General features: G+C 36.9%; 1 protein-coding gene across 2 annotated transcripts in view; it reads right to left on the bottom strand.

Annotated features, from left to right (window-relative positions):
• Positions 1–20733, bottom strand: part of UBR2 (ubiquitin protein ligase E3 component n-recognin 2) — a 68483-nt gene that overhangs the window by 46888 nt on the left and 862 nt on the right. Inside the window, exons 2-13 of one of the 2 annotated variants that reach the window (XM_081945233.1) lie at positions 16653–16912; positions 15691–15769; positions 14595–14708; positions 12277–12407; positions 11149–11287; positions 10392–10454; positions 9843–9963; positions 8653–8760; positions 5742–5830; positions 4693–4791; positions 471–634; positions 287–386 (exon numbers count right to left, since the gene is read on the bottom strand). In XM_081945233.1, the coding sequence (XP_081801359.1) occupies positions 287–386; positions 471–634; positions 4693–4791; positions 5742–5830; positions 8653–8760; positions 9843–9963; positions 10392–10454; positions 11149–11287; positions 12277–12407; positions 14595–14708; positions 15691–15769; positions 16653–16912 (1467 nt within the window). Of the gene's footprint in view, positions 1–286; positions 387–470; positions 635–4525; positions 4625–4692; positions 4792–5741; positions 5831–8652; positions 8761–9842; positions 9964–10391; positions 10455–11148; positions 11288–12276; positions 12408–14594; positions 14709–15690; positions 15770–16652; positions 16913–20733 lie in introns of both variants that reach the window. The other variant, XM_081945232.1, reaches the window with a different exon arrangement.

Here is a 20733-nt window from a genome sequence, read left to right as displayed (position 1 = left end):
GACAAACCTGCAATGTTGAAAAATTATATCCATTACAATTCTGGTTTACCAACTCCTAGCTACTAGCATCTGACTTTATAAAGTCCAATAATACTTCACAAGAAAATCTTGATTAATAGAGAGGACTGTAGAAAAATTAGCTTTACTGAAACTCTATTCTATCACCAAGAACAAGGAAACCTAATATAAAAGGTGTTGGAAATGTAACAATTATATGAAAAACAATGTTCACTATCTCGTTTGTAATCATGCAAATAATATGATACAATTTTTGTACATTACTTACTTGCATACACCTCAGCAATTCCAAGAAGACATCAAAGCCATCTAGAAATTTTTGCCTCAGTTGATCTGACCACTCAGTTGGCTTGCTTATCAATACATACCTACGTACAGCAGAAATAAATATGCAGGCTGATTTTTGTATTTAGATAAAAATATGTTTGTGTGATTTTTAAAAACAAACTTACTTTAAATCCAGAATCAGGCTTTGGACTCGTCGGAATTTGAATGCCTGTAGTGCAGTATACCGTTCAAACTGAAATCTCCCCTGTATATCTCTATGTCGTAAATGATCCATAAATGTTGAGATTATAGTAGTCAGGAGATTCTCTTCTACAATTAACATTCTTGCCTACAGCAAAAGTACATTTTAAAGTGTTTTAATCAGAAGCTGCAGAAACAATTATTTGTACGTCAAATGCAGTTCTTTTCAGCACCAAACGGCAAATAGTTCCTAAATGGGAAACCAGCAGAATCATCATGTTTCAAGGAAGGATTGGATAAATTGTTAGAAACCCATGCCTCTAAAAATGTTACTTTTAAATAAAGATACCATTATTCTGAAACTTTGCATCATAGTTAAAATTATCAATTAAGAATAAACATCTGCTGGTTAAGTACTCTAATCTCATGAATAGTGATCACATTCATTTTTTTAGAATTGCTTATAACATGAACAACATACAAATTTGCTGAAGCTATGTGCCACTGAAATTATCTCAACAGTGCACACTTACAACATGCGCTGTTGAGATAATTTCAGAGGATCCACCCTTATTTCTCCAAAATATGAATAGAATCAAGTTGCAAGGCAGCTTTCTACTACTGAGTTCCATCCCTAGCCAATGGAGGTACAAAATCAAAGTATCTCAGAGATGTTAAGCCTCCACTTTGACACATCCGTCTCCTTAGATAAATGGATTCAGTGCTGAACAGCTTTTACATTAGTGGAGTAAACAGTAGAGCAGTCAAGCAGAATTTACTTCTAGGTAACTTCAAATTACTATTTGTGTCCTATAATCTAAGACAGGGAATGCACTTCCTTTTAATCAAAGGCTGTTCTTTGTTTTGTATGGTACAATAGTTCCCAAATATTCCCCTTTCTTAAAAACGATTCAGGACCCCTAATCACTTTTGTTTATATGGATTATATCTATCAATATTTACCATATTATAAATTAAAAATATTTTTATTTGACTTCACAAATTAATAATAATAATAAGTTTAATAAGTTTGAATTTATTAGCCGCTCCCTTTCCAAGTAGGACTCGGGGCGGCGTACAATGGAGCATATAAAACATAGAGAATATACAAAAACACATAGACATACATACAAAACATACATACACATACACGGACACGGACTCGGAGGAGGTAACAATTAAAATACCCCAATTGTAAGAACCCAATATGCAATTAAAATTTAACGTTTAAAATACAATTTAAAAAACAGTTAGGAGGAATAAGAAAAATTACGATTGAGCCAGGCCAGATAATTGAAAGAGGTGGGTCTTCAGCTGTACACGGAAGGAGCGGAGATCGGAAGTAATCCTGATGTCACGGGGGAGGTCATTCCACAGGGCTGGGCCCATCACAGAGAAGGCTCTGCTCCTGGGTGTCGCCCCCCGGCACTGTTTGGCGGACGGCACCCGGAGAAGTCCCTCTCTGTGTGAGCGAATTGGTCGTAGGGATGTGTGGGGCAGGATGCGATCCTGCATGTAACTAGGCCCTGTGCCATGAAGCGCTTTAAAGATCATAATCAAAACCTTGAAACGCACTCGGTAGACCACAGGAAGCCAGTGCAGCTCGCGCAGGAGAGGTGTTACAGGGGAGTATCTAGTCCTCCCCATAATCACCCGCGCGGCCTCGTTCTGGACCAACTGTAGTCTCCGAGTGCATCTCAAGGGAAGCCCCATGTAAATTCCCTGACTTGAGACCCTCCCTCCCCCAAGAAATCACACTTTGAGACTCAATGGTATGGCAAATCAAAGATCACACTCTAAATGTGGTATGGCTGTAGGCTCTAACTGCAAGTTTTATTTATTTCATTTTGATAACTTTAAAAATATATTATTACATTACTAATATTGCAATAAAAAGAATTTCCCTTCCAATCACAGTATTGATTTTTTTTAATAAATGGAAGATAAAGAGAAGCAGTAGAGAAAAATGTGGCAATAACAGATTGGAAAAACCCTGAAGGGGGGGGAAGGGAGGTTGGGTAACCCCAAGGCATTACCATTTTGACATAGTGGAAAGTATTTATAGCTCCAATGGATTAGAGTTATGCCAGTAGAGAAAGTGATCTTAGTAGAGTTACCTTTGATTGGTAAGGTCAAAGGGAGAAGGACAATTCTTTGATTAAGTCCACTATTGAGATGGATACATGGGCTCTGAAGATATGAGCAGGTAGACTAGTAAAACAATTCCATGATAAACACCCTGATAAGCTAAAGGATACCTTAGGTGGAGATGGTTAGGATGTTGCTGTTAACCCCGTGTTAATCTTGTTACAGGACATGATCTTCTAATGAGAGGGGGCGGCCTGTCAGGCCTGGAAGCTATCTTTTGCATTGGGCCTTCTGGCCTGCCACATTTACTGCTGTGGGAAAGTGGGAGGAGGGATTATATGGAGTATGGGAGATATATAGTCAAAATAACATTCCTTTCTCAGAGAGTCTGAGAGTGTCAAGAACATCTTGTTCTGCACCTGGAAGGTTGTGACTAGAAGGCATCTCCAGTTAGGATGATGACTGATTAGGCCATGTAATGGACATGTGGGGGCTGGGAAGGGACTTGGACTTTCATTTGGATGGGGAAAACCTGGAGCCTTTCAGATTCAGGTTTTCCCAGATGTGCCAATATGACATCTCTAATAAAACTGAACTTTGAGGAACTTCAAGCCTCGGAGTCTACTTTCGTTGGGGGTGTTTCTTGGAACCGTGACAGAAGGTTTGATTAAGAGAGAGGAATTCCTCATATTACAAATTTATTTATACCACAGAGGTGAGGAGCACATACTAAATAAAACTCAAATTCATCAAATTGGAAATGAAACACACTAAATTTGATGCTTTAGTAATAAATAAAACGTTGGGGTGGGTGGGCACAGAATGTTTATGATTATCCAGCAATATTCATAATGTGAGCGCGCGAGGAACAAAGTGGCAATGAAATTAAAATGGTTAAAACTCACTGGAATTTAAGAAATAAAAGGATTGTATCCATAAAAAATATGAAGGAAATGCAGTGAGGAAGTTGGACTGGACAAAGTTGGGTAATGAAATTGGGCACAAAATATGGAGAAGGTATGTTGATTTTTTGGGAGAGCAGTAGAATCAGAATTAACACGGTTGCGGAAGCAGAGGCTTTCATGAAAAAACACACTGCTCTTTTAGGTGACATGGGAGATGTTACACAAGAAACAAAGCAGGGAGGGGCTGAGGCTCTGCCAGTGGACGGGGGGGGGGGAGGGGAGGATGCGACAAGAAGACTCAGGTCACAAAAGTGAATTGAAACACTATTCCAAATGTTGTTACAATGTACTCTCAAGGAAGTGACAAAAGTAAAATGATTTGAAACATACTGACGATTTTGTGTTAAACCTAAAACTGCTAATATCTATGTAAATGTTCATAGTTTTTTATTTTTCCATTTTGTAAAAGTTGCGAGACCCGGGGGGGGGGGGCTTCCCCCCCCCCGCACGATGTAGCTGTCAAAATGTTCCATAACCTCTTAACCCCTTTTTCCTTGTAAAACTTTTAAAATCAATAAAGGAAATATGGTCTAAAAAAAAATATGGAGAGAAAGATAAAAATAAACATAAAACATGGTGAACAATCAGAAAAACATATCAGCATGTGAGCTGGGGGTGGGGGGAGAAGAGATTTAGAAGTTTTAGTATGCTGTATGTACCCACATGACCCATTTATTGGACTCATATTTTGGAGTTAAAGATGATACCTTATTCTGTGCATCCGGGTTTGTGCCTAAGGCAGGACCAGAATTCATAACCTTTTAGTTTCTAGTTTAGTGCCTTAACCACTACCACCACATACTGGCTCTTTTTTTTTCAATCTACAGATTATAATTTTGTTACAGGTAGGCTCTGTCTTCTTTAATCATAAAATTATATAAGAATCAATATTTAGGATTCCAAACATAATAATACATTACATCTGTGTTAGATTTAAGTGACCTTCAGAGCAAACAGAAGGTTTCATTCAACATTTAAATACTTACAAGAGAAGGTACTGTGAATATCTGCACCGAGAGGTCAGCAATTGAATACTCTCTGTCGTGGTCATCTTTCACATAATCATTCTGCAATCGCTCATAATTCTATTAAGAAGAAGGCAAAAAGGCAAAAAGTGCCAACTATCAGTTTAAAAAAAGATAGCACTACTCACCAGAGTAGGTACAGTGAAGAGCTGAACAGAGAGAGCAGTCACCGACACTGGCCGCTCGTGATCATCCTCCATAAAATCTTTCTGCAACTGCCGATAATTCTAAACAACAAGGGGAAATTCACCTCTAATCTGCACTGATTGGAAGTTTTGTCTAAGTTTCATATTTGTGATGGAAAACTATGTCCTAAAACTGGCAACCCTTTTATATCTCAAATAACTAAACTATGGCTAAGGGGACACCTCTTAATTAAATACAAATACCAAACGTATCCATTGTTATATGAAACACTTCTAGATTCAATCAACATTTAAAAAAAATTGATAAGAGTTGTGCAATATATAGAAATCTTTTTTACAATATATAACTAGAATACTTACTAGTTAATTGAAAATTGAAAATTATTAGTTCAATTCAATTCAATACCACTTAAATAACATGGTATTTATTAAGAGAAATTGCATAATAATTCAACAACTAATGAAGTGCCACCTTTTTATATTGCATATCAAAAATGCCTCATCAAAATTGAAACTTCATTTATTCTACTAAATTAGGGGCATTCTGTATCTTAGGAGGCAAGATATTCTAAAGGAGAGATAGCTATTGAGAAGAACCACCATTTATTTCATCTGTGAGGGTGATCCTTCAGATACCGCAAGGGGTGATCTCAAACTAGATGAGAAAACTATTCTATACACATTTGGGGGTAGAGTACTTTGAATCTGCTCTAGAGTCATGTTTGTAATCATTGCAGTAATCACAACAGAGATGTAACACTAATTTATTTGTTACTTCTAGTTAGTGGATTGGTTGCTTCATTTGGAACTTGTGGAAAATTACAAGTCATTGTTGCAAGGGTCTCTTAATTCAAAAAGGCCCACAGCTGGTTTTTGCCTGCTGCTATAGCAGGTGCTGTAAGTCTTAAGGGACTCTCAAATCATGGATGTTTTTCTATAGGGGGAGTGCAACTTCACCAGAGTCAAAGTTGGAACTGGAACCAAGCCATATCAATAATATTATAAAGAATTTATAATTGAAAATTACTCACTCTGGCAAACCGGAAAGCAAACAGTTTCTTGTATTTCAAATCCATAAGTAGGCTGCTCATGAATAACTGATGATACACACTTCTAGCTCCTGGGGGTGAAGAAGGGAAGCGTCAGGGGAAAAATAAATTTTAAATATCAACTTACATGAGAACAGTGTATTAGAAAATAATAGTAAATCCTAAATAACACTAATTTACAAATTCTGACAAAAGATGCTGGTTTATCAGAGTGAACTTCAAACTATGCTCCCAAACCCTAATCAGAAACAAATCAACCCTGTAAAGTTAGTTCTACTAATTATAAGAGGATTGCAGTATAATCTATACATGTTTACCATATTTTTCGCCCTATAAGACGCACTTTTTTACTCCAAAAAAGAGGGTGAAAATCTGGGTGCGTCTTATAGGCCGAATGTAGCCACCTGGGCAGTGGTGGGTTTCTGCCGGTTGGTCAATGAACCCGGAAGCTCCGCCCCTGTCACTCACTCGCAAGTCCTTGGCGTTTTTTTGCATCGGGGCTTGCTGCAAGAGAGAGGGAGCAAAGACCTTTTCCGGATTGGTGGTGGTGGAGGTGCGGGCCCGTATTCACTAAAGCAAGTCCGGGGAAGTCCTTTGCACCAGCTGGAAAAGGTCTTCACTTCCCCCCCCCCCCTTGCAGCATGCCCCGATGCAAAAAATGGCGAGATCTCTTCTCAGAAATGTCTTCTCGGGCTGGCCGGATCTCTCTCCAGATCTTGCGGCTTTTTCAAGGTTTTCTTTTTAAAAAACACCTGTCCGAACTATCTTGAAAACCTGCGATGTTGCTTTGGGAGGGGGCAGGCGGTAGCATTTGCCCCTGCCGCCCTCCCTGGGCACCTGCAGCCTTGGAGCCTGCAACTTTAAAACAAGCTTTTGCACAGCTGCCCGTCTTTCCCCTCCGAAAGCAACCTCCCAGGTTTTCAAGATCGTCTGCAGAGGCGTTTTTTAAAAAGAAAACGGTCTTTTTGGGGGGGGGGGAACAGGCTGTGCATGGAGGAGCTGGCGGTCAGGGCGCCCTGAAGCAACGCCAGCCAGCATGTCCCTTAAGGGCAAGGGCAGCAGCGCTGTGCCCACCTCTGCCCTGCCCACTTCTCAGCAACGCGCCCCCACCTCCTCCTCCTCAGCAGGCAGGCCGGGCAGGGGCGTGGGCACGGCTCAGGAGGGAGCAGCCAACGGAGGGGGGGTCCTCTGGCCAGCCAGTGGCTGGCGCGAACTCCTCTCCTGTTCCTTCTTCTGCGGGGGGTGCTGCCTTGGTTTGACAGCCACCTCGTTTCCAATTGGGGGGTGGGGGAGAAATCCTCTGCATGGATCCCCCCAATTGGAAGGAGGCGGCTCCATCCGCGGGGGGAGAGATCCCCCTCACATTCCTCGTCTTCCTGGATGGGCTCCAGATCAGTGAAGCCACCTCCTTTTTAACCAGGCGATCTCTGTCTGTCTGTCCCTCTCTCCGTCCCAACTGGAGAACAACCTTTTCTGTCCCCTTACTAGCCCATCCGGGAAGATGAGGAATGCGAGGGGGATCCCTCCCCCCCCGCGGATGGGCTCCGAACCAGCGGAGCCTCGTCCTTCTTTTTAAGCAGGCAGCTATCAGAGAGAAGAAGGCAGCGCGGCTTGTGCAGCCGAAGATCGCCTGCTTAAAGATCGCCTGCTTAAAGATTGCCTGCTTAAAAAGAAGGACGAGGCTTCTTTTTAAGCAGGCGATCTTTAAGCAGGCGATCTTTAAGCAGGCGATCTTTAAGCAGGCGATCTTTAAGCAGGCGATCTTTAAGCAGGCGATCTTTAAGCAGGCGATCTTTAAGCAGGCGATCTTTAAGCAGGCGATCTTTAAGCAGGCGATCTTCGGCTGCACAAGCCGCGCTGCCTTCTTCTATCTGATAGCTGCCTGCTTAAAAAGAAGGACGAGGCTCTGCTGGTTCGGAGCCCATCCGCGGGGGGGGAGGGATCCCCCTTGTGTTCCTCATCTTCCCGGATGGGCTGGTAAGGGGACAGAAAAGGTTGTTCTCCAGTTGGGACGGAGAGAGGGGCAGGCAGACAGAGACACACTCACACAGACACACTCACACAGACACACACACACACAGAGTGAGTGATTAAGTGAGTGACAGACAGACACACACACACACATGTACACACAGAGTGACAGACAGAGGGAAGGGAGGAGAGAGAAACACACAGAGTGAGAGGGAGGGAGGGAGGGAGAGTGAGAGACAGACAGACACACACATACAGAGTGACAGATGGAGGAGGGAGGAGAGAGAGAGACAGAGATACAGAGACAGACAGACAGACACACAGAAAGAATGACAGAGAGAGACAGAGAGGGGGGAGGGAGAGAGAGACAAAGAGCTACACAGAGAGAGAGAGACAGACAGACAGACACACAGAGAAACAGAGAGAGAAAGAGAAAGAAAGGCAGAAAAAATGAAAAAAGAAAAGAAAAAAAAAAGAAAGTGGGAGAGAGAGATGAAAGAAACAAAGAAACAAAGAAAACTTATGACCACAATTGAGCCCAAAATTGAGTGGCAATTGAGCCCAAAAATCTTTTTTTTCTAGATTTTCCTCCTTTAAAATTGGGTGCGTCTTATATTCCGGAGCGTCTTATAGGGCGAAAAATACGGTATTTGGAACAGGTATTGAAACTGTTAATAGAAATCTTGTGAAGAGAATACTTAAAAATAGCCTGATAGTTGGCAAGTAGCAAAAACACATATTCTTTACTCATGCAGGAAAATGGCCAAAGACGCAAGCACTGCATAATAGGCTACATAAAATGTATCAACACTTCGTGATATATATATACATACATACATACATATACACACACACACACACACACACACACACACATACATACATACATACATACATATTTCAAAAAGAACAAATAATTCACCTTTCCAAAGTTTAGAATCAGAAAGCATCAATTTATCAACAAGGGAAGAATTTTCTCCTTCTGGTCCTTCTTGTAAACCAACTTGGCACAATATTCTACGAAGACCATCTAATTAAAAAGGAGAGAAGAGTCAAAAGGTGGTATTGGTCTGCTTCCATAATCAAGTTTCACAAACATTTAATTTTGTTATATTTATGACTTAATCACTAATATTCAGAATCTTAGCACTGGAAGTATTTACATTGCCCATTTAAATTAAAACTATCAATATATAATAGTAATTACACGTCTTCAAGTTTCTAAGAGTTTAAAAAAGCATAGCACAGGCTTTCATCTCAAAAGAAGAAAATGGGCCTTGCAACAGAATTTTCAAAGTGAAATACTACTAAATTTGTTTTTAGATTACATAGCTGAAATGGAGAGATCAGCTGCCTTCCGACTGCTGTTGAACTATATTTGCTGACCTTAGATGTCAAATAGCAAAAAAGGAACACAGTTTCTCCACACATAATATAAACAATAGAAGTCAAAGTCTTTACTTTACTTTACTTTTATTTGCGCTTCTAGACCGCCCCCTCTCCCAAAAGGGACTCTTCCAAAAGGGACAAAGTCAAGTCAACCATTTCTGATTTGGCATGAATGAGGCACAATTGTGCCTTTAATATTTTCCTTCTGCAAGATGATTTTGAACACCAAATAGTCAAGAAAGAATACCCTCAATAAAATTTCAATGCAAAATATTATTGCAGTTTCTTTTAGAAAAATAATGTTAAGAAATCCAATTATATACTTCTTCCAATTTAAAGTATTTTTGCTTCTATAATTTTGAGTAAAAAAAAATCTGTAATTAATCAGAACATTTTGTTTATATTTATCCTTATCTTTCAGTATTCAGAAAATATTTTCAAAAAATCTGTAATTAATCAGAACATTTTGTTTATATTTATCCTTATCTTTCAGTATTCAGAAAATATTTTCAAAAAAATCTGTAATTAATCAGAACATTTTGTTTATATTTATCCTTATCTTTCAGTATTCAGAAAATATTTTCAAAAAAATCTGTAATTAATCAGAACATTTTGTTTATATTTATCCTTATCTTTCAGTATTCAGAAAATATTTTCAAGTTTTTCATTCATATACATTTTACCTCAGATTTTTTTTTTAAGATCATATTTTAACTCCAGTACCTGAATATCCAATAAAGTTACTCAGCCAAGTGAGAAGCTTCAGACCAAAGCTTTGATGGGCAACAATAGATGAACGCATAACTTGAACCTTCAATGGCCGAGTCTGGCGAGTAGTACTTCTCTTAAGATGAGTAAAGAAGAAGGGCGCAAAAGTCAAATGTTTCATTAAAACAAAGCCTTGTCTAAAATGTATTCACTTAAACATTAAAAAAACTTAAGGAAAATATTATTTGTAAGGTGCAATTTTTAATACAAGATGCCAACAATTTTAAGTCAGTAAGTTCTTTTGAATTGAATTATCTTACAAACTGATAAAACAATAGCATCATATGGCAATTTAAATTCTTATATCATTTTTATTCCAATATACTTAATTAGAAAAGGACCAATCAAACATATTTCATTCCTGTTTGCCTGTATAGTCTTTGTCTTTCCAATATTGAATAATTATTTTCTTCTTTGCAACTTTAAACATGCAGAGGCTACAACTGTGAGATGGTAATACTGAAGCAATAATTTATTATTAAGTAAAGAAACCATGTAACTTACCACTATCACAGATTTAGCTTGGTCACAATACTGAAAATCTCCATAGCGAACTGATCTGCGCCCCTATTAAACAATCACATGGCAATTAACAAGTCATTCCAAGATAATTTATAATAGGTATTAGTTGACCTAAGTTCAGAATCTTTCTTGTAAACTATCATTAAAGACCTCTTAATAATTATACATCATTTTTCACATAGCCTTCTATGCAAGAGAAAGAAGGTAATCCAGAAAGGTAAAGCATTACTGTAGAGAGAAAAAGCTTCAGTACTATTTAATTCCACATCAATTTTCAACTTCCATATAACCTCTAAAAATAACATGAAATTGACACTGCCTGTCAGAAGTCGGCTGGGAAGCTTGCAGTCTGTGTTCATGTGAACCCACGTCATTGTAACTATTGTATAAATTCATGCCAGTTGCCAAGTGCCCAAATCAGATCATATGACTGTGGGGACGCTGCAATGATGCAAAATTTTCTCTGACTGGGAAGGCATCCAGTAAAACTCCTCTAGGTTGTACAGTATATTCTGTACTGTACAAGAGACAGGGTGAGACTCTGCATTGTTTAATTTTTTATTAATGGGACATTAATAAAAATACTCAAGCACTGAACCATGCTCTAATATTGTTCTGGAAATTGTAACACTCCCATATTCTTCTAGTTTTCTTTAATCAATACCAAGGAACTTCTAATATAAAGATTAATACATTTCTAAGTAAAAACTTAATAAGCTTAAATAAATAAATTACTTACATCTCTATCCACAGTTGTTGCAAATCCAATGGCCTCCTTCTGCGTGCAATTGACTGCTTTTTGAAGTGTATAAATAACTTGCTCATATGTGTGGACTTCATCATTAAAAAGCATGCAGTAATAAGTATCATTTTTCTTGCTGTAAAGAAAGTATCACAAACTATATATTCAGTCATTTCAATCAGTTAAAGTATTTTTGGCATACTTTTTCCAGTATTCATTGCAACCTCTGTACTGTACAGAAAGTATGCAATAAGAACAAGTACAACTTGTTGATTAAAGACAACAGTTAAAAGCTTTTTATTATTAATTTAATATAGCAATACCAATAATACCAATACCAACCATTACAAATTGCATTGGCTTTTTATCTGGACAAATCTATTTGCTATTCATGTGTTTCTGCATTTCATTTACTGTTAGCTGTCTTCAGTGTTCAATCTGAAGCAGAATAAAATACTGACAAAAGTGAAAATGTAGGTTTGAGTAGAGACTAAACTTTCCTACCAACAATAAGGAAGTGCTATTGTTTTCTTCGTATGGGTTTTTTAAAACTGTTTAGGCTACCTTACAGCCAAGGAAGCCTGGGTGGTCTCCCATCAAATTACTAGCTAAGACCAATTCTGACTTTTAAGCCTAGATAAAGCCAGCCTGATTCTGCTATATGTTGATAGTATAAAATATAATTCTAAATTTGGGAGGACTCGAGTAAATTCTTGAAAAACAACAGAGCTGATAAATCCTGGACGCTGGCAGATTAAGGGACTGCTGGTAATTAGGGAGCAATAATAGTAAAGACATTGAAACAATGCCAGGTCATGAAGATTGCTATCAAATGCGGACTCTAGCTGAAAAGACCTTCTTGGAATTTGATTTGGTTATCTGTTTGTATGGACAGTCACTCAGGAAGTCTTTTATGGTGACATAAGAAGCTGAATTTATAATTCTGAGTTAAGTTCTTTGTGGTACCACTGCCTGAACTGCCATTCATGAAGGCACTACAATTCAAGTCACTTTTTACAAATAACTCCTGTATAATACATTTTTCTTTTACTATTTAAAAGAACAATCATAATAATGTTTTAATAAAACTAGGAACCAAATGCTGGAATTTGGTTTCCTACTTACGCTGTTTCTAAACCTGGTGGCAGCTCATTTTCCTTTTCCCATGTTAATATATCTACAGCATACTGAAGCACGACTGCAAAAATACCATACGCTTTCGTTATCATATCTTCTGGCAAGCGCACAACAGGATCCTAAAATAAAAACAGTGAAAATATTATTATACCAATAAATTTTCTTTGTTTTTTCTACCATGATATTCTACAGGAATTATCTTTGGGGACTTATTAATACCAAATGAATTTGAATACTTCATTTCATGGTTTTTACAATATTTACGTAACATTCACTATGCTTTCTTTATTCCTTTTCTATCTTACAGAATCAAATAAGATATAAAAGGATACAGATGTATGTTAATAACAAGATTTAGATAAACAGATAAAAAGTAGGGAAGAGGAAAAAAGGAAACACAACTATTATCTTAGGCAAAATTAAACAGCTCTGATACTATTTTTATGATTCATAATAATCAATGTGCATTTCCAGATGTTTCAAGCTAAATTAACTGGAATTTTTGAAATTAGGATATTTTTTTTCATAAGTATGAAAACATAGTGATGACATACTATGTAAGAATCTTACAAACATTTCCCCTGGTCTTTCTCTAGCTGCTATTAATTCATGGGTGTCAAACTCGATTGCATCACGTGATGTATCGTGACTTTTTTGCCTTTGCAGAGCTGAGATGGGAGTGGCCTGACAATGACACATCCGGCCCGCGGGCCACCAGTTTGACAGGCCTGAATTAATTGGATACTCTTACCAAGACAGAATTATTATGGATCGTTTCCACAAAAGGAGAATCTGTTGAAATTAAAAATAAAAAAGCAAGAATATTTCCTGAGGATTCAAAGTAAACTTAGACATCTCTGAAGGAGCAGTGACAGAATTGTGGAGATTGATGATCAGACAGGAGTTGCAAAATTTCAAACAAACTCACAGCTGTAATGCAGCCTACATAGACATAATGTTCATCAAGCTTCTTTTGTTAATCCCTTTTAGAAATTTGCTTAACTGCTTTTCAACTATTAGTAATAACCCTTGGATTGACAGGTTTTATAACCCTGGGTGAGTTTACTTCCATCCTTAATGAAAGAAGTTTTAAATACAAGTTTAAAGACTTAAACTTCTTTTTTAGAATAAACAACAAAAGGGTTATTCTGGAAAATTGGAATTAGATTTTGAAATTAATTATAAGAATCCTTCCTGTGGAAAAATGCTTTTGTTTTGAATTCTTAAACAAAACATAACAGGATAGGACTTGGAAAATTGGATACAAGAGGCAACTAAAGCTTAGTTCTTTGTACTTTTCAATTAAATGACAAGTCTAGTTAAATTTGACTTACTAATACAGACTGGAAAATACTTTGACACTAGACATATTGAAGAATATTTGTGAACTGTGGACTTTAAGAGTAAATCTTAACTTTAAGAGCACCTACCATATTAGAAACTGTTTTTAAAAGATGCTATAGAAGATGAACAAGTTTTACTGGATTAGCGTGCAACTGAGCAATACAAGTGGATTCAAAATGATAGGCTACAAGAATGACAGAGTATATAAATTAAACTGGTTGATATATTAATAATTAAAAGAAATATACAAATGGTAAATCAAGAGTGGCCTGGATAGCTTTCCTATATTGGATTTACAAAAGAAACTTGTTAAAATTTTGAAGGATTTTACAAAGAAAAAAAATGAAAAGAAATCAAGTTCTGTGAAATTATTTGAAGAGATTATGGATGAAATTATTAAAAGTAAAAAGGGAGGAATGTAATGTGGATGTATTTAATCAAGGTTAAAATAGGTATTTTCTCTGGTAACCATTACTAGAATTTGTCTGATCCCAGAAATGAAATGATGAGTTTTTATTGATTTGTTTATAGATAAGTGATGGGATATGGCGAAAAGAAATCATTTGTTATATTTTAAGAGAAGGTGATAAGTTACTAAAATGGTTTACACTCATGATAAAGGTGTAAAGTCATTTCTTTGCATTTCTTTTCTTTTACTCAATTATATTCTTATTTTTTTCTTTCCTATTTTCCTTTTTATTTTTTATTTTCTGTACACTTTTAATTTTTTTCTTTTTCAGTTTGTAAAACTTTTTAATTGAAATGTTTAATAAAATTATTATTAAAAAGTCCCCCCCAAAAAACCAAAAATCTGTTGAATAAAATTATTTGTCCATACAAGATTGAGCAAGAAAATTCTATGACAAGTAAGCCAAGGTAGTATAATCTAAAATTTTATTCTCTATCTTAATTCCACACATCTCAGCATCACGTACTGTAATTTAGATGACACATCTTGTTACCTCATCTTCCTCTGTTTCTGAAGTACTGTGTTCATGCTTCTGGCAGTAAGAACCTTCTTTCCAAGCTTCAGTGTCACCACAGTCACAGAACCCACCTCCACCTGAAGTTGTCATCTAAAGTATTATTTAAAATGTACAAGAATGGAAAAACACAAATAAACATTGGTTTGGAAATTAATAACTGTTTACAGTTCCTTAGCCCTATCATTCCCTAGGAAAGAATTACAAGATAACCGCTGTGTGACATTTTAGAATCCAAGCTTAAATTCATGGAGCAGAAGTTGAACATTAATGTTATGGGATTGAGATAAAGGGGATTTTTTTTCTACTCATTTTTTTCACAATAATGGTTGTTCTTAACTTGAGTTACGACCACAACTGGGGCCAGAATTTCGATTGCTAAGCAAGGCAATATTCATTCTCACCCAATTTCTAGTTATTTTATTTGCTTAAATTATGAATTATGATACAATAGCTGGACAAATGATTTGTTGGAGGACTGTTTTAGTCACACAGTATCGCAAGTTAAATGCCACTTCTTGAAACACTGAGGCAGCAGTGCCCTCCAGAAAGTTCTGCTCAGTTATTTAAGGGGCCTTCTCAGGTCATTTGTAGATTCCAGAAGATATTTTTGCCACAACTGACAGCAAAGCAAACCAGAAGTGCTCATAGAAATGTCTTCAGTGTATGAGCATTATATGCAGATGATCTCAGAAGGGCTTTGACAGATGTACAGAATTTAAATCTGAAGTACAAAAGAGTTTTTTAGATCTGGCAAGGGCACCCTCATTAAACCTGTTAGTTACTCTTTAAAAGAATGCCACCTTTCCCATGCCTTGCAAGTAGCAACAGCTTATTTAAAAAGCAGCTTATGGTACAGTGAAGTTGTCATGAAAGATCCTTGCACTCTTCAGACCCAAGTACTACACACTTCTAGTTTTCAAAATGGCCTCAGTGAGTCACAAGTATTTTAGTGTATTTAGGGTATAATTGTTTTGGTTTTACTGGTAATGTATGCCAATGATTTGCACATCTCTATAAAACATACACTTAAAGTAAAAAAAAAATCACTAAAGTAATAGACAAACGTACTAACCCTATATCGATGCTCCCTGTGAACACTTCCCAGAAAGCATTCCATGCATAATACACAAGTTGAATCAACTGCACAGTCTCTGATGGAGGAAAAAAAGAAAAGGAAATGCACAGAAATACTTCAAATGCTCAAGTAAATACAATGGAAGTAATTCAGGCCATTTTATATTCATGGGAATTCTGTTCATTAGCTAAAGGTAACAAAATGGGAGTAAAAGAAAAAAAATGAGGAGAAGGAATTAGACATACTGAATGTATATTTGCACCAATGATTTCTGTCCTTCAGTCATCCATTTCTAAGAATAAGCAGCAGTACTTACCGTATTTTTCGGAGTATAAGATGCAACTTTTCCCCCTCTAAAAGAATGTGGAAATGTTGGTGCATCTTATACACCGAATACAGCCATTTTTAACCTCCCAAAGCAACACCCCTGCAACCCATTTTTGGGGAAAATGGGCAAAAAAATGAGTCGTTTTTCACAAAAATTGAGGCGTTTCAGCAGGGCTGAGGCTGGGACATTTTTTGCAAAAATGGAGGCGTTTTCCTTCCTCTAGTCCCCAAGAGCACTCTGCAGGCTTCAGCAGGGCTGGGGTAATGGGAAATGGCCCTGTTTTTGCGAAAAACAGGTGGAAATGGGGCATTTTTGCCTTCCCCCAGCCCTGCTGAAGCCTGCAGAGTGCTCCTAGGGGCTGGGGAGGACAAAAACTTTTTTTTTCTTACTCACCTCTTCAAAATCTTGGTGCGTTTTATACACCATTGCGTCTTATAGTCCAAAAAATACAGTATTTATGTCATGAAATTATGAAAAAAGCTGGTAACTTGTGAAATAGACAATACTTTAGGTAATAACAAATTATTTTAAAAAAAACATAAAACATTATTACAAATTTATGACCAAAACTGAACCCAACAATTATATGCTAATTTGAAAGGACAGTTTAAAATAAATGATTAGCGGTTACCTGCAAGAATAGGTAGGTTCTCCAACTTTAAAAACCCGGCCACAAAGATGTGAAGGTTTGTTTGCTTGCTCAAGTTTTTGAAAGCCATAAGTAGGATCTTCACCACAAAGATACCATTCCATTGGGCCCAGAAGAACATGTTGTGCAAGCATATCTTCTCTTTCAGGAGCTGGATTGGGACCCCTGCAGTAAATTTGGGGCACATAATAGGCTAGGTACTTGTATATTTCTTTAGGAAGATCAGATGCTTGTAGCCAGTTCTTTAAAAAAAAGGTAAAAAATATATAATTAAAATAAGATACAGCTACCCCAAAATTTTAATAATAAAAGCCACTGATGGATTGTAAAACCTTGAACTCAATATTAGAGATGACTCTAACGCCCAAAATTCACAAGAATATTTTGAACATACTGAAGTGCTCAGTACACCCATAAGTTGATATCACATCACCTATGTACATTCTTGTATTTCAAGAATCTCAAAGAAATTGTGTGTTTACATTAAATTGTATACATTCCATAAATGTTTAAAAGCAGAAATCTGAAGCAAAAGGAATCAAGACTTTTTTTTTTTACTCTTCCTAAGGATGGAGGGGTACGTGCACGCATGAATGGGGGCTGGGGAGCATGCAATGGGCCGCGCACACATTGCATTTTGGGGGCTCGGGTGTGTGCATACACATTCGTTCGCACCTGCGCTTTGGGCACTCAGTCCAGAAAAGGTTAGCCACCACTGGTATAGGTTCTCCTGCTTTAACAGGGGGATGGACTAGAAGACCTCCAAGTCACTTCCAGCTCATTCATTCTATTATTTCTATGCTAATAAAATAAAATAGTAAACCTTGCCTATGTTTCTGTTTGTAAGCTACTACAGTGAAATCCAAAAATCCAAAGGGTAACAGGATAAAGCACCAAGTTATAAAATATCATGATAAAGCAGAAAAATAATGCTACTGTCACTCCTTGATCTTTCAGTAGCATAACACTGCAACTTTTGCACAAACACACACACGGACGGGTGGACAGCCAAAGACTGCAAAAAGCACAGTAGTTGTATGGTAAATTAATGGAGTTGGGAAGGCTGTCCACCCGTCCGTGTGTGTGTTTGTGCACACAAACCTGCACGAATACATTCGCAACCCCTGACCACAAGGGAAAAAATTATTATATACATAGCATGAGAGAAATCCTCTTTAAAACATGCCAAGTCATCCTTTTTTTAAGACAATGCAAAGCAGATACCTAACACTCTTTTAAAACTAGGTAAAGCTATAAAAGCATTCAAAGGCCTGTAAGAACAACTGCAGAATACATTTCAGGAAAACTGAGCTATCCCATTGTAATCCTATGCCTAATGCTTTTTAAAAATTAATATATCAGAAAAAACATTCTTAAAATATGTGTCAGCTTTATGTTAATGTAATATTGAAATGCTGTACCTAATTAATTAGAACAAGTCCTACACTGGACGATACATTGGAGCTTAATATGTAACATTATTGTTAATTCTTACGTATTTTACTCAAAAAAAAGTTCACTTAAGGATTTAATGTTGTACAGTCCCAAATAAATATTATAATACCAAAGTTTTAATTTTCCACTCAACATCGTGTGTGTGTTTGTAAAAGATACAAAATATTTTCACACTTTACTTCAACCACATATTATTTATTTTTTGTATGCTTGAGCAACAATAAATGATGTTATTGATCACTATAAAAATGAGTAAGAGTTTCCACAAGTATTCTGACAGATACAGTGCAAACAGGATTCACTATATAGAAAATCAATCCCCTCCTTCTTCCATCTCTCTCTCTCTCTCTCTGTATATATACAAACACACACACAATAATCACTAACACATTTATAATATTTAAAATATTACCTTTACCAACAGCTGAATTTATTTAACTCTGAACAAACTGGAACCAAATGCCTCAATAAGTAGATTATGAGGTAACCAAGACAGAATTTACCAACTCTTGATTATTTTAAACATATAAATCTTCTTGACTACTTATAGTTTAAAAGATTGATATCAAAAATAATATCCCATCACATAGGACAATTTTCAATCTATTTACATATTAACAAATTAAGGAAGGGCAGAATTTTATTTATTTGCCCATACTTTATAGCAATACAGGTAGATCTTCACTTAACAACAGTTCATTTAGTGACTGTTCAAAGTTACAATGGCACTGAAAAAAGTGACTTATGATCATTTCTCACACTTACAACCTTTGTATTATCCCCATGATCATGTTATCAAAATTCAGATGTTTGGCAACTGGTTCCTACTTATGTCTGTTGCTGTGTCCCAAGGCCATGGAATCACCTTTTGCAACTTTTTGACTAGTAAAAACAATGGGGAAGCCAGAGTCACGTAACAACCAGGTTACTAATTTAACAACTGCAGTGATTCACTTAACCACTGTGGCAAGATAGGTCGTAAAATGGAGAAATCTCACTTAACAACACAACTTGTTGGCTCAACTGTGATCATAAGTCGAGGACTACCTGTATTTAAGAGAGGAGTGCAGTAGTTTATTGATCTTGGAGCAATCATACTTCAATACTGAGCAAATGGTAAATTCGTAATTGGCATTTAACTATCTGATCTGCCCTTTAGACCTGCTCACAAACAAAGATAGGCCAAATGACCAGCATTGGCAGTTATAAAAGAAGATTGTGTTCTGGTTATTCAAAACAAAAGGGGTTATTCAACCTGCCACTAGACAGTGTTATGGATATGTGTTACATCAGCATTCCCAAACTGACACTTTCTATATGAATTGGGGCTACAATCCTACAACATAGACATGAGTTATACTCACCGGAATATATCTGGTGAACAGCCAATTTCTAACATTTCCTCAAATGGTTTCAAATAAAAAGTATCACACCATTAAATGCTTAATATTTTGAAGTAAATTGATATAGTCTGTCTTTGAAAATGATAAGTAGGGTGTCATTTATAAAAAAATATTATAAATAAATTTTAATCTTTAAATTATGCTTATTATTTTCTACAACACATGAACATAGCAACCTGGCAGAATCTGTTTACAGAATTATCTATATAATTAATTAAGTATAAATGTTCAAATAAATCAAATTCTACTGTGGGAAAATGAAAACATGGCATAAGACTTGAAGTAGGCTAAATCGAGCTCACTTCAAATCATTTTTGGTTCCTGCTTCCTGTTTCCTAGAGCCACATATACCAAGACCACAAAACAATTATGTTAAAAGATTATTTATCCTTGTATCCATATTTACTGTCATCAGTTGTACTAATATTATAGGGTGGGGTTTTTGAGGGGAGGGGGGGAATCTTGACAAGCAACTGTAGTCTGCTGCCACTCCAAAATAAAGCATGCATAAGTGCACCAGCATGCCTAACGTACCTGTCTAATGTCCCCATTTATTTGTACCCATTTCCTGTGTTCTTATTCATGTTTATTCTTACATGAGTGACAAACTAACTAACTAAATAAATTCTCTGCTTCAATCCTTGTAGGCAACAACCTATGTTTACCAATTCATTGAGAGGGCTCATTTCTCAGTCAACTCTTGAACCCAGGGCCCGTATATTCTAATTAGAATATACTTAGGATAGACTGAGCATTCCCTAGGTTCATCAAATTATTTTTATTTTTTTTGCGCCTCCCTAGCCAAATAATGCTAAGGACTCGAAACCTTCTCCCTCTATCCTCCAAACTTTCCTAACCAATTTTGCCTCCTCATTCTCTTCCCAAAGGGAAGTCACCGCTTCTCTTCCTTTTGATGGTTAGGAATGCAGCCCTCATTTCTGCCACCTATCTACTGAATCTCTCTCTCTCTCATTGCTGAGCTGTTCACGCTTAGAAGCCGCCTGGATCTCACCTCTCCAGGAAAGACCCCCAACCATCTCCTCCCCTTCACCCGCCTATTTAGAATAGAATAACAGAGTTGGAAGGGACCTTGGAGGTCTTCTAGTCCAACCTCCTGCCTAGGCAGGAAACCCTACACCACTTCAGACAAATGGTTACCTAACATCTTTAAAACTTCCAGTGTTGGAACATTCACAACTTTTGGA

The sequence above is a fragment of the Natrix helvetica genome (genome assembly GCF_964273705.1).
Source record: "Natrix helvetica genome assembly, chromosome: 2".
Taxonomy (NCBI): Eukaryota; Metazoa; Chordata; class Lepidosauria; order Squamata; family Natricidae; genus Natrix; species Natrix helvetica.
Note: the sequence above shows the minus strand (reverse complement) of the source record. Positions and strands in the feature narration are given on the sequence as shown.